At 27.8% G+C, this 13,676-nt stretch overlaps 1 protein-coding gene across 1 annotated transcript; it reads left to right on the top strand.

Moving 5' to 3' along the window:
* The first annotated feature begins 7,880 nt into the window (after positions 1-7,880).
* On the top strand, positions 7,881-13,676 carry LOC107937099 (probable WRKY transcription factor 75). Its single transcript, XM_016869915.2, has 2 exons — positions 7,881-12,135; positions 13,255-13,676. Exons 1-2 carry the CDS (start codon positions 11,813-11,815, stop codon positions 13,430-13,432), a joined length of 501 nt encoding a protein of 166 aa, XP_016725404.1. The 5' UTR covers positions 7,881-11,812; the 3' UTR covers positions 13,433-13,676.

Below are 13,676 nucleotides of genomic sequence, written 5' to 3'. Positions count from 1 at the left end.
TTCAATTTAATCCCTAAAACTCAAAACTTATAGCTTAGTTTACAATTCAATCCTTTATTAAATTCTAATCAAATTTTCTATCAAATAAACCCCCAATTCCATTATTTGTTCAACATAAACCCTACTCAAAAATCTATTAGCTTTCAAAATTTCAACTTAAATTCAAGAGTATTTCACTCTAAGATTCCAAAAATATCAAATTTATAAGAAAAGGACTTGATTAAACTTACCAATTAAACTTCAAGCTTTAAAACCTCAAATTTCCCTTTCTTCTTTCTTTCTTTTTTTTTTTCTTTCCTGCTCTGTTTCGAAACGTCTTCTGTTTCTTCTTTACTTTGTTTTATTTCTTTATTTTATTTCATTTCTTTTATTCTTTTATTTTATTAACTTTATAATAATAATAATAATAATAATTATTATTATTATAAATATCTTATTTAGTAACAAATATATATATTACAATTGGACACACATGTATTTTACACTTGCCTATTATCATCACCATCCAATTGTCGTTATTTTATTTAGTTTCTATAATTTAATATTTTAATATGATAAAAATCTTTTTACTTAAATAAAAAGTAATTAAATAAATATATTATAAATATATAAATATATGCATTACACTTATATAATTTAATCACCATACATTTGTCTTTATTTTAATTTATTTTTAATAATAATAATCATAATTTAATAATATAAATTATAATTTAATAGAATAATAATAATTAATAAATATTTATATACTTAAAAAAAGTAATTAATAATTAAATTATATATATTTACATATTAAAATCTAAAAATATCTTAGATTTTAACATGTTTGCCTCCTCAACTTATGCTAAATGGCTTAATTGTCATTTTAGCCCTTTTTACTTTTTTTAATCTATAATTAGACTTTTACTCTTTATTCAATTTAATCTTTTTTGCTAAATACTCTAAATTAAGCTAAATTTACTTAATTAAAACCTAATTAGACACACCACTAGGCTCATCAATATTTTTAATAATTATTTTCAAACTTATTTCACTAAGACGGAGGCCCGATAACACACTTTTCCGGTGCCCACGGCTTTTGGGTCGTTACAAAGAGTGAATTTATTGGTTCATGTAACCAAAAAGAAAAAAGAGTTAGTGGCTTCAAAATCCAATATGTATATATTCATTAGATAGATTAAAATTTTTATTATAAATAAACATATGTACGTATCAAAATATTGTAATTCATATAATTTTTTCCTTCATGATTTCTCATTTGAAAGGTGTAAAAAAGTCTACATTGACAGATGAGATGAGAAAAGCATTATGTGAGTACAAAAATGAGCATCCCTATTCAAGTCAAAAAGATTTACAACAGTGGGTTCAACAAACATTTGATCTCTCTGTTAGCCAATCAACAATATCAAATACTCTTAAAAGGTTGTCTGAATATTTGTCAAAAGAGTTAAAGAATAGTAATGTTAAAAGGCACAGATCAGCCAAATATCCCGAATTAGAGAAAGTATGGTATGAGTGGTTTCTCCAATATCAAGAGAAAGTAAACATGACTAGAGAAATGATTCAAACTAAAGCAAAAGAGTTTCTCCAGAAAATGTATGGTGATGCAAATTCTAAATTTAACTTCTCAATTGGTTGGCTAGAACGGTTCAAGGCAAGACATGAGATTATGTCTTATAGAAGATTTGGTGAAAGTAGTTTAGTTGTTATGGAAAATATTGAAGATGTTTTACCTCAAATAAGAGCTAAATTGGAAAATTTTGATTGGAAGGATATCTATAATATGGATGAAATAAATTTATTTTATTGTTTGCAAGCAGATCATTCACTGGCTACAAAACAATTAAAAGGACGAAAAATGATAAGGAAAGACTTACTGTTGTTGTTTGTTGCAATGGGGATGGTTCAAATAAAGTGCCTCTTTGGGTTATTCGTAAGTTTGCTAATCCTAGATGCTTCAAACATGTGAATATTAATAATCTTAACTGTCATTATCGAGCCAACAAAAAAGCATGGATGATTGGATTATTTTTTCAATATTTTGTTCGTTGGTTTGATGCTAGAATGACTAGTAGAAAAGTGTTGCTTATAGTAGACAATTATTCAGCCCATCCCATATCCTAAGGTTATTGAAGGCTTGAGAAATGTTGAATTATTCTTTTTACCTCCAAATTTAACATAAAAAATTCAACCATATGATGCTGGAATAATTAGAGAGCTAAGATTTATTATCGACATCTTTTTTATTATAACATCTTGTAAGGTTACGAGAAAGGAGAAATAAATCCTGAAAAGATTAGTGTATTAAATGTAATCCATTTTATTAATGTTGCTTGGAATATTGTTGTGAAGCCTACAACTTCTATTAAATCTACAAATTGTTTTCGACATTGCAAATTACTAAATGTATTAAATCTACAAATTGTTTTCGACATTGCAAAATTTTATCCGAGGAGGATATGCCTCTCGAATAAGAAATTGGTAATGTTGAAGGCATTCATAAATTAAAAGAAGTAATTTTTGATTTACACTATAGAAATACCATGGATGTTGAGTAGATTTTGAATTATCCAAGTGAAAACGAATCTTTGATGGAGTCACTTATGGTTCAAGGAGTAATGGATGTGCCAGCTGATGACGAGTAAGATCTAGATAACAGTAGTGTTTTACCACATGTTTCTCCAAAATAGGCTTTTCTAGCTGTGGATACCTTAAAGAATTATTTAATACAACATGAGAAGAATATACCAGATTTAGTTTATGCTCTCCTAAAAATTAAAGATGAAATTGTATTTGATTCACATGCAAAGAAGTAGTTAACTATAGATGCATATTTTAGCTAACAAAGAATAAAATTGAATAAAAAAATAAGGGTTATCTAAAAAGCACTTTAGTTTTATGTATTGTATATAAAATTTTCAGTATATTTATTGAATTACTATTTTAAATTTTCATTGGCCTTTAAGGATTTTTTTAAAAATTATTATTTTATATATTTAGCGATATTATTATTTAACCTTCTTGGCCCAAATTGGGATTGAAAAAAATTATCATTTAATCGAGATTATTAATTTATCAAATATTCATTTATGAATATTTTACTGTAATAAAATAATGAGAAAACAATAAAAAAAATATCAACAAAACAATAAAAAAACAGAAAAAAATAATTTTTTTTTATTTTTGCAAATCTAGGTTGAATGAAGCCAAGCTCAAGCTAAAGAAATCTTACCCAAAATTCGATTTGTTTCTAAACAAATCTTATTTTTTTTATCAAAACTTATTTTTCATTCCTATTTTTCACGGTCGCAACTTCCTTTAGCGGTCCTCAGTGACTTCCTCGCTCAAAGCATGTTCTTCATTTTGCTCAACATCAACGTTGCGACATCCTCGTGCTTTAGGTTGCGACTGACCTTATTGGCTTCAGATAATTTGGCTCCTTGGAAAATGGCACTGTAGCGACAGACTAGACCTACTTCCAAGTTCCGAGGCCTTAACTCCTTTGACATCTAAAAATATTAACTAATTAAATAATGTTGGATAAATCGAAAGCTTAAGTGTAATTGAAAATTTAAATATTGAATTTAATTTAAAAAATTCGTTTAATATATTCTTTAAAATTAATTATAGAATATAATTAAATTATTTAATAAATATAAATTTTAAATTGTAAAAAATATATTCTACATTTTATCCTTAATTTTAAATGTAAAATTTTTATGAAATAATATAATCTTAAAATGAAATGAAATGAAAATATTATTCCTTAAGTGATAAGTAGCTCTTATCTATCATTTTCAACACTTTTATAGTGAAAAATTCTATCCGATTATTTTTATTTTGAATTATCAAACATGCGAAAAAAATAAATTATTGAAAATAATAATTTTCAATTGATTTAATTTTTTTCAATGATTTATCAAACAACATCTTAGTTTATTTAATACTAAACATAAAAACATTTAAAATTCACTAAAAACACTAAGATAGCGTTTGAAAAGTCACTTAGTAATTGGATTTTGGTGTAATTGCTTGGAATTACATTGGGGTAATTTATGGGTCTCACTAAATAGGGTGTAATTGAAGCACTCCGATTATACTTTTCAATTCTTGGTGGTCAGAATTTGAGTAATTAGGTGAGTATTTACACTCAAATCCGATTACCGTATGACTTTCCAAAGACTTGTACATAATTTAACTTTAAAAAATTATTTTTTCATACAAGTTAAAGTTATGAAAATTATATTATAAACATGAACATGAATGATTGTTTACTATGATTACGGAACTTTTTTAAAAAAACTATATTATAAATCCTAAAAATATATATTATGAAATTAATTTGTGTATTTTATAAAGTTATAGTCAATTTTATTATTTAAATCTTAAAAATATTCTAAAGTTATAACTAAAAAGTATGAATATAACTTATTTACATGTGCATACTATATATTATACAAAAAATATACTTATTTATAAAAAAAGTGTTATAATTTTTTACCCTAAGTTATTTATAAAAAATAGTTTTATACAGTTATGGCAAAAAATTATATTATTTATAAGAAGTGATATGAAAGCTATTAGACGTTTTATAAAACATGTTTTTATATTGAAGACTATATATTATAAAATTTATATTATTTTTAACCTAGCATGTGTTAAATGCAGAAGAGGGAATAACCCAACCAACATGGAATGCTATATCAATTAGATAAAATTACAAATGAGGCCTATTTTTCTTATTATTTTTATTAGTAATCATATTATTGGCTACTTTTTTGGACTAATATACTACATATGATGGTTCAATTTTAATTTTTGTTACTTGAGTAGAAATTTTATTATCGTATTGATAATTATTTATAATAATTAATATATATTTAAAAAATACAAATTATATAACTGTGTAATTATATTTTATAATAATTGCAAAAGAGTATAATTATTACTCTAGTAATTACACTTTCAACCACTTACTCTGTACTATTCAAACATACCCTAAAATGTAACTTAAACAAAGAGTCTTGGTTTTAATTACGAATTTTGATCACAATCCCTTAAAAGACTCAAATGATGAAACATGAATTTAACTTGGGCTATGTTTGATAAATTGAAAAAAAAAATAAATGTTGAGAAAATTAAGTGTTGAATTTAAGTTATAAAATATGTTTGATGTATTACTTAAAATTAAATATTGATTATAATTAGATTGTTTGACAAAGGATAATATAATCTTATATGAAATAGAATAAAATAAAATAAAAACAATTGAATTTATCCTTTATTAAGTTATAAGTAGACCTATTCATGGGCCAGGTTACCTGCTCAGGCCCAAAGGTCTGCTCTAAATTTGGGAGGATTTGGACAAATATATTAGGCCAGAGAAATAGGTTTGGGCAAAAAATTAAGCTTGTTTAAAATATGGGTTGGGTTCAGGCTTGACCATTCAAGACCCAAGCCCAACCAAGCCTGACTTGTTTTAAGTTTATAATATTTATATTATGTTATTTTTATATATTATGAAATTTAGAACACATTAAAAAAATAAACCACTACTAAATATATAATACTACTATAATGTAAATATTTAAATAATGTTAAGATGACTATTATAATGTAAATATTTAAATAATGTTAAGATGACTATATAAAAAAATTCAATAAATAAAAAATGTATAAAATTATTAAATATTAAAATAATATAATATAAATATTTAAAAAAAGAGAGTAAAAAATAATATAGGCGGGCCTAAAATGGGCTTGAGTTAATTTTAGAAAAATTTTAAACTCATATTTCGGGTCGGGCCAAGTTTGAGGAAACATAAAGTATGTTAATATCATGCTTAGGCCTAAACTGACCCGGCCCATAAACAGCTCTAATGATAAGTAGATCCTTATTGACTTATCATTTCCTACATATTTTTATGACAAAGAATTCTATCTAGTAAATTTCATCGTAGGTAAAACCTATTATAGTAAAAAAAATATATATATATTAGATTGATAAAAGTGGGTGGAATATGATAAATCCATGCTCTCCAAATAATGTTATTCCTTTAGAAAGAATCCGGATGATGTTTTTTGTTTTGTGTCTACATAGGATGCCCTAATCTTGAAGCCTCTTGACCCCACAACTTAATCCATGAAAGGTCCAACACATGAAGGATGTTATCCTTTGAAATCCAAATTCAATTCCCATTGACATAATAATCGATTTATTCCAATAATTCATGAACGCATTTTTCTCCATGAAAATCGCTCCTTTACTAACTGTTCTTTATTCCCTTGTAAACGTGACAGGTTTCTAGATGCATTACAACTTTTTCAACAATGGCAGCTGCTTCAACACCAATACAAACGACAATCATTCCAAATATAAACTTCACTTCTTTTCAAATATTTACCCATTCTTACCATCTTTCCATTGTCACTCTTCTTTGACTACAACATATTCTCACTACCATTTTAGGTTGTATGATTGCCAATACAGGAATGTTTTCAATTTTGACCTAATTTTCTTTGTTACACCAAACCTATATTCTTTTAAGGATCCTAAGCAAGGACCAAGTTACAAGCTTCATTTTTATATTCTTCAACCTTTTAGGGATGGCACTCAATTTGAATCCTTTTCAAATTTCACAATAATTATATATTTTGGTTCTTGAGTTTGTCATTTGGACCTAGATGGTCCCTAAACTTGTATTTCCTCAACCAGGTTGATACCTTTGCACTAACACCGCTAGTTTGTGCTGACATGGTAGACAACTGCTCAATACGTTATGTGAAAAACATAAATTATATTTATATATTAATTAAAAAATTATAAAAATGTGAACCTAGACAAATAGTTATCCGATTGGCTAGTAGTGCCACGTCAGTACAAACTAACAATGTTAGTGCAGAGGTACCAATCTGGTTAACGAAATACAAGTTCAGGGACCAACTAGGTCTAAAAAAATATTAGGGACCAACTAGGTATAAATGGATAAGTTCAAGGGCGAAAATATATATTAACCCTAATTCCAAGTTGTAGGTTTAATCTTGTGAGGCACCGAAGTCAAATCAGATTTCATGGCAATAATTATGGTTTAAGAATAACAAGCTAGTGCAACATGTAACCATGTCAAGATCAGTAATCTAATAAGTAATCTACTCATCAACTATATGGTAAAAGCATTAGGTGAAAAACCTTTAAAATGGCATATTGATCATGATCATACCTTATTTTATATATATATATACCAATTTGATTGGTGAAACTAAGAATCCAACATAGTATATTTTTCTCCATCAATGAATACCGTAACTTATTAATGGAAGATTACCTAATGGGGAACTAACTGTTGATTCAACCAATAATCCCACTAAAAGCTTTGTGTATACTATGAAAAGAGTCCCAATAATCCCATCTAATTTGGTATGCAAAGTGTGGAAATTAAACAACTAAACCATCTCAACATTTTCAATGTAACTAAGTCATTGCCTTTTTGAACAAAACTCATTTATGGGAACTAAGATGTCATGGCTGTAACTTGTTCTTTTTTAAATGATTGCCACTTTTCAGTCTTTTTCATTTATTGCCAATGCTAGCGTACTTCATTAATTAATATTAGTTTCCATTCAACAATGGAAGCTGTAATTTGGAATTCAAGCAGCAGAATTCAGTAGAAGAAACCATATATTTTAAAATATAAAACAAAAGTTACTATGCAGGGCCACCAGCCACCCACACCTTTCCTAGCAGCTTCTTCAACCTGACGCTGCTTTGACGTGGACATCTCAGCTACTCACCTACGGCTGCTTTGCCATCCATATTTTTTCGAGAGATATCGAGTATTAGCCTCTCTATATATATGTGGGTATTTCTTCCTTAGACACATGATGATCACTAAATCAGTGTGGAAATTAAACTACGTACAGCACTATACTATTAAAAGCATGCTTTGCATTGTCTAGACATGAAGAAAAGGAGTTTATCCAAATAAGTGAGTCAAATTCTAAATTTATCCTTCCATCTTAAAAGCATGCATTTCATTGCATGATATGGTTTTTTTTATTGTTGAGGTAAGTGGCTCACGCAGTGCCAACAGTAGTGGTTATTATGACTAACGCTATGACAAGTTAGAATATTTTATCATTTTTGGAATTGACAATTTTTGAAATGAAATTTTTGAATCATGAATTATATCAGATAAAGCAAAAGGGTCCCTTTGAAATATAAAGATTGGATTGGGAGTATTCTATATACTACATTGAAAACTTATCTCAATTGATCCTACTTTATCTTGGACTTTATTCTAATATTGTATATTCTATTTAATTTTATTTTTAGCAGTATTCTATATACTATTTTAACTGCAATTTTATAAGGGAATCAATTGTACTTCATCTAGTATATATTAGCAGGCCTCAAACTCTTATATAGTTGAAGAAACTTGTATAGTTAAGTTTTGTATCTAAAACTATTACCATTTATCTATTCATTGAGTAATTTGTAATTGTAACTGCATTGAGAGTGTAAACAAGTTTATTGCTTGTTTTACAGCTTAAGTTCTACAAGGAAAACTTAGAAGAGTAAACTAAATCTTTAAGTAAGAAAATAAAATTACTATACCGAGATGTAATAAGACTTAAATCACTAATTATATTGAAAGTAAAAAAATTGTTCAAACAATAATGAAGAAAAAGAGAAAGAAAACAATAACTGCCCCTTAGATAAATGAACATAAATATTAGGTATTATATGATAATAACAAAAGTAATTTAATGTTGCATAAAGTTTTTTTTTCCTTTTCACGTTTATTTCCAAATAAATATTCTATTACAGGTGGCTTATCATTACAAGACGTGTTGCGTGGTGTTACGCTTGTCATAGATTGTTGTGCTTTGTGCTTTGATATCGTTGTCCCTTAAAAACGTCAGCTAATAGGTGGACTCGTTTATTTTTAGGGGAAGGGTTTCAACAAGTGGTCAGTGGAAAAGGTTTTATGCGAATCACTCATGATTCTCGATGTGTCTTGATAGGGCATCACCATCTTGAATCAAAATACATTTATTTTTATGTTTTAAAATTAAGTATGAAAGTAGATGTGATATTTACATTAAACACGTGTTCCCCAAAGGGAAAATTAAAATAGGAACACAAACTTAATATTCCTCTAAGCACGTACTGATTAAGACCTTCTAGACATCGTCAAAACTGTTGTATAATTTATTAATATACATGAAAATTTAGACCGTTGAAAATTAATTAATTAATATATTTTTTTATATAATTAAGATTCCTAAATTTAATATCTGATCATTGAATTAAATAATTCATTCATTGAATCTACGTAGTTAATGTAAAAATAAAAATATTTTATATAATTGAATAAAAGAGTTATTATTAATTAGATAAGTAGTAAAGAAGGTTAGCTGATGTAAGAAAATTAAGGCAAGGCAATGGGGTTGGTTAGTCTCTTGTCTTTGCCAACTACCTTAATCTTTTGCGAGTATTTGAAGTTTCAAACTTAGGTTGAATAGATTATTCTATTCTCATTTTCAATATTTCCGACATGCATGCAAACTCTCTCTTCTAATTTATACATTAACACCTAACAAGATTTTGACCCGCCTGCCTAACCACAAACGTTACCCACCTTAATTATGATTATTGTTGAGTAATTTTTCTTTATGTCTCATTAAAACGAATAATTGAATATTTGTATATATAGTTACTATTTATAGAATTGGCGTTTTTAATAGATTCTATGCATACATGATACGTGTACTATTTTCGGCTGCTCGCTGGACTTCATGGTCTTCACATGTGAACTTCTTGGATACATGTGAGTTGAGACCGCAAGCTCCCTTTGCGAGCACCTAATGACATGTGCAAGCTAAGATAACGAACTCCCGTTGTTGACTTCTCACTATAAAACTTACGCGTATCCATCTCTACCTATTAGCAACGAGACATAACAACACTGAAACTATAATAGATGAACAATAAGGCATGAATATATTTTCTGTCTTGATTACTCAATATGACTGATGAGGTGTAGAAGGACTGACAGAGTGCCAACAACCTTAATTAACAATCTAACCATTTGCTAACGACTCACTGTAACTATCATCTTTGGCTAACTCTAATACTACCGACATCTTGTAACCCACTAAAAAAGAGGAATCGGTATCCCATATTTGTAGATTTGTGTAATATTTGATGTTTTTTCATGGTTTCTTGACCATTGTTGGGCATAGTGATGGACTGATGCACTGCGTTTTTATTTCTTTCAAAGTGAATTTAGAGAGGGAATAATATAAAGACAAGATAGGGTGTCATGTCTTGTCCTCGGTTGAGACGACATATTGAAAAGTAGCAAATGACTTAGCCTTAGTTTCCAAATGTTTTAGCAGATTCTGAGTATAGAGTCAGGAATATATTCCATCGAAACAGTGACTGATTTTGGTGGAGAATCGTAATTCCATTTTCCATTAATTTAATCTGATGCTAATTTCATCAAGTTCCTGGAAACTGAGGAGGAGGCGCAGTCAGACGTGCACTAAAACGACATAGTACCCACCACCCCAAACACAAACATTTTTATTAAATAAAGTAAGTTTTACTAAATCTGTAATAAACTTTTTTTAAAAAATCATTTAAACACGTGTGAAATTAGACCGGTCCAAAGGAGACTGCTCTTACTCTTCATCTACAATATCCATGGACAAAAAAGAAGATTCTTATTATTTTTTAATGTATGTATAGTCAATATTTACGTCTAGGGTAAATATTTGATATATTGATAATATATATTATTTTACAAACAGTTTTAAAAATTTAACATATATATTTTTTAATATTTATTATATTCATATAGAACATTTATTAATTCCATAATCTTATTTATAGAATCTAAAAATTTTTATATTAAATATTTTCTCATATTATATTCATGATTTAATTTTAAAATACTAAATAATAAACTTTTTTTTTAAAATTTAAATATTTTGAAAGAAGAAAATAATATTGATACAACTTAGAGCTTTTAATTTAATTGGTAAAATGAAACTAGAGGAGGCAAAAAAAAATATTAGTCCAATAATATATATAAACTTTGTTTAAATTAAAAAATAAAAATTATAACCAAAGATAATAACATAAATTTAATATTTAATAAAAATAATTGAATAATTATTTAATATATTAATGAATTTTTTAATTTCACAAGTAAAATTAATAATATATCTTTAATTAATAAATAAATGTTTTTTTTAAAAGTTTACAAGTATAGAATAATTAAAGTATAAAAAAATATATATTTGAGTAACTGGTTGGTGTAGAATTAAATTATTACCGTGCGAACAGATTAAGATAAATCCAAAGACTAAATATTATATGAATTTTTGAAATCTGAGTTGTATAATAAAATAATAAAGCAAAATACTTCTTTTTTTTTTTTTAAAAAGGTTTTAAATATAATGAAAAATTAAAATAAGGTAGATTGTACTAATGATGAAGCCGCCATAAATTTTCCACGATATCTTTATAATAAACAAACCGCAATGAAGCTCTATTTTGAATCTCTTAGGCTTTGAAAAAAATTTCGTGCCGCCTACGACACCTTTAACCCTATAAATATTGTCTTTGTATTTTTGTGCTTATTTTCTTCATCTTTCTCCATACAATCCATTTCCATCATCTTCTTCATTCTTCTTTTTCCATATATAAAATAAGGAGGCAAAGCCGCCTCTTCTTTTCCACTAGACTTTGTTTTGATCCATAGCTTCTCCTCTTACATAAATTAATAAAGCAGTAGTGGCTTTTATGGAGAATTATCAAATGTTCTTCCCCATCTCAGCCCCATCAACAGCAGCTCAATCATTACCGTTAAACATGGCACCTAATTCCCAAGCTTTTAACAGTTTTCATGGGAATTCGGTTGATGGGTTCTTAGGTTTGAAGAGTAACGAAGACTTGATTCAGAAACCAGAAGCTAAGGACTTTATGAAATCAAGTCAAAAAATGGAAAAGAAGATTAGGAAGCCTAGATATGCTTTTCAAACAAGGAGTCAGGTTGATATACTTGACGATGGATATCGTTGGAGGAAATATGGGCAAAAAGCTGTTAAGAACAACAAATTCCCAAGGTTTGTTTTGCCTTTATTTATATCATAACCCATAAAGCTTAATTTGTTCCATTGCATGATCTTGAGATCCTTTCATGCTTATATCATCATATATATACTAGTCCATCTTTGGATTTGGCTAGTATTACTGTTTAGTACCAAACATGATGGACTAGTGCATGATATCCCACTTTATAGAGCATTAACCATTTACAATATGCTTGCAGTAACCCTTGCCATGCATGCATGCCATGGATATAAAAGAAATTCCATAAATGATGGTTTTTTTCATATAAACTTTTTTGTCTAAGTTTTCTTATAATTCTTCCTGATAGAATTACAAGAAAGGGATACCTATATGTTATACATGAATAGCATATACTAGTAATTAAAAAGACTTCAAAACTTTTGTGGTAATTAGATATGGTAAGCATCATGAATGTGTCAAATGTGTTTAAGGCAAAAATGGCTTAGCTTCGGTTTGAGTGTCGTAAGTCCAACTCTACCTCAGTAAATATTGTTCGGAAAATTGACATCTTTCAAAAGAATCAAATCTTACATGCTTAAAGAAAGATGTTAAGAACCTTATTTATTAGTCATTATATGTTATTAAACTAGTAAGAATTAAGTTAAAAGATAAGTCATTATATTTCATTAAGCTAATAAGAATTAAGTTCAAAGGGTAGATTTGCACTTGAGTGTTTTCGTAAAACTCCTATATATACTATGCAAACTATATACTATGCTCATTTTCGTTTTAGATACACCTAAAATTTTTTTCTCATCTCTTCCTCTCCTCTTTTTAAGTTTGAGTGTTTTCAATCGCAATCTATTGTTGATTCTTTTTCCTGTTTTATAATGGAAGAGTTTGTTGAATTTTAAGGGATACATGAATAGGCAAAATATTTTTAGAGAAATTAGTGTCCAACATGCCTCAAGTTATTCAACTCATATTCTTGGTTTGTTAAATTCACTATTATATACCAACAAATCATGTGTCGATGAATTAGTTTTAGTTAAATTTGATAACCGATGATATATGCTTTGGAATTAGCCTTTCAAAATTTTGACTTGTGAATGAAAGAAATGCAAGGGTTTGAGCTGAACTAACACTATAATAAATTGCGCATGTATGTACAGAAGCTATTACCGATGCACACATGAAGGATGCAAAGTAAAGAAGCAAGTCCAACGTCTAACCAAAGATGAAAGTGTGGTTGTCACGACTTATGAAGGAATGCACACTCATCCTATTCAGAAGCCAACTGACAATTTTGAACATATATTGAGTCAAATGCAGATTTACACTCCCTTCTGAAACCCCATCTTCATGAAATTGTAGTATGCTTTAGTAAGGACATAACAATCTTAAATTTAATCCTTCAATATGAAATAATAATGTTGTAATCGTAAAAATGTTCTTTTGTTTTTTCTCTCCTTACCCTCGGTTAATTAGGCATTGGGAAGGAAATTAATGTCAGTTTATTTAGACATTTTTATGGTGTATTTGAACTGATAAAGAATTGATCGTTTTCTCTTGGGAAAATTTTATTTTTCGTTTA

Source organism: Gossypium hirsutum, chromosome A07 (genome assembly GCF_007990345.1).
Source record: "Gossypium hirsutum isolate 1008001.06 chromosome A07, Gossypium_hirsutum_v2.1, whole genome shotgun sequence".
In the NCBI taxonomy this organism is placed as follows: Eukaryota; Viridiplantae; Streptophyta; class Magnoliopsida; order Malvales; family Malvaceae; genus Gossypium; species Gossypium hirsutum.
The sequence above is the reverse complement of the archived record's forward strand: the minus strand, read 5'-3'. Positions and strand labels throughout refer to the sequence as shown.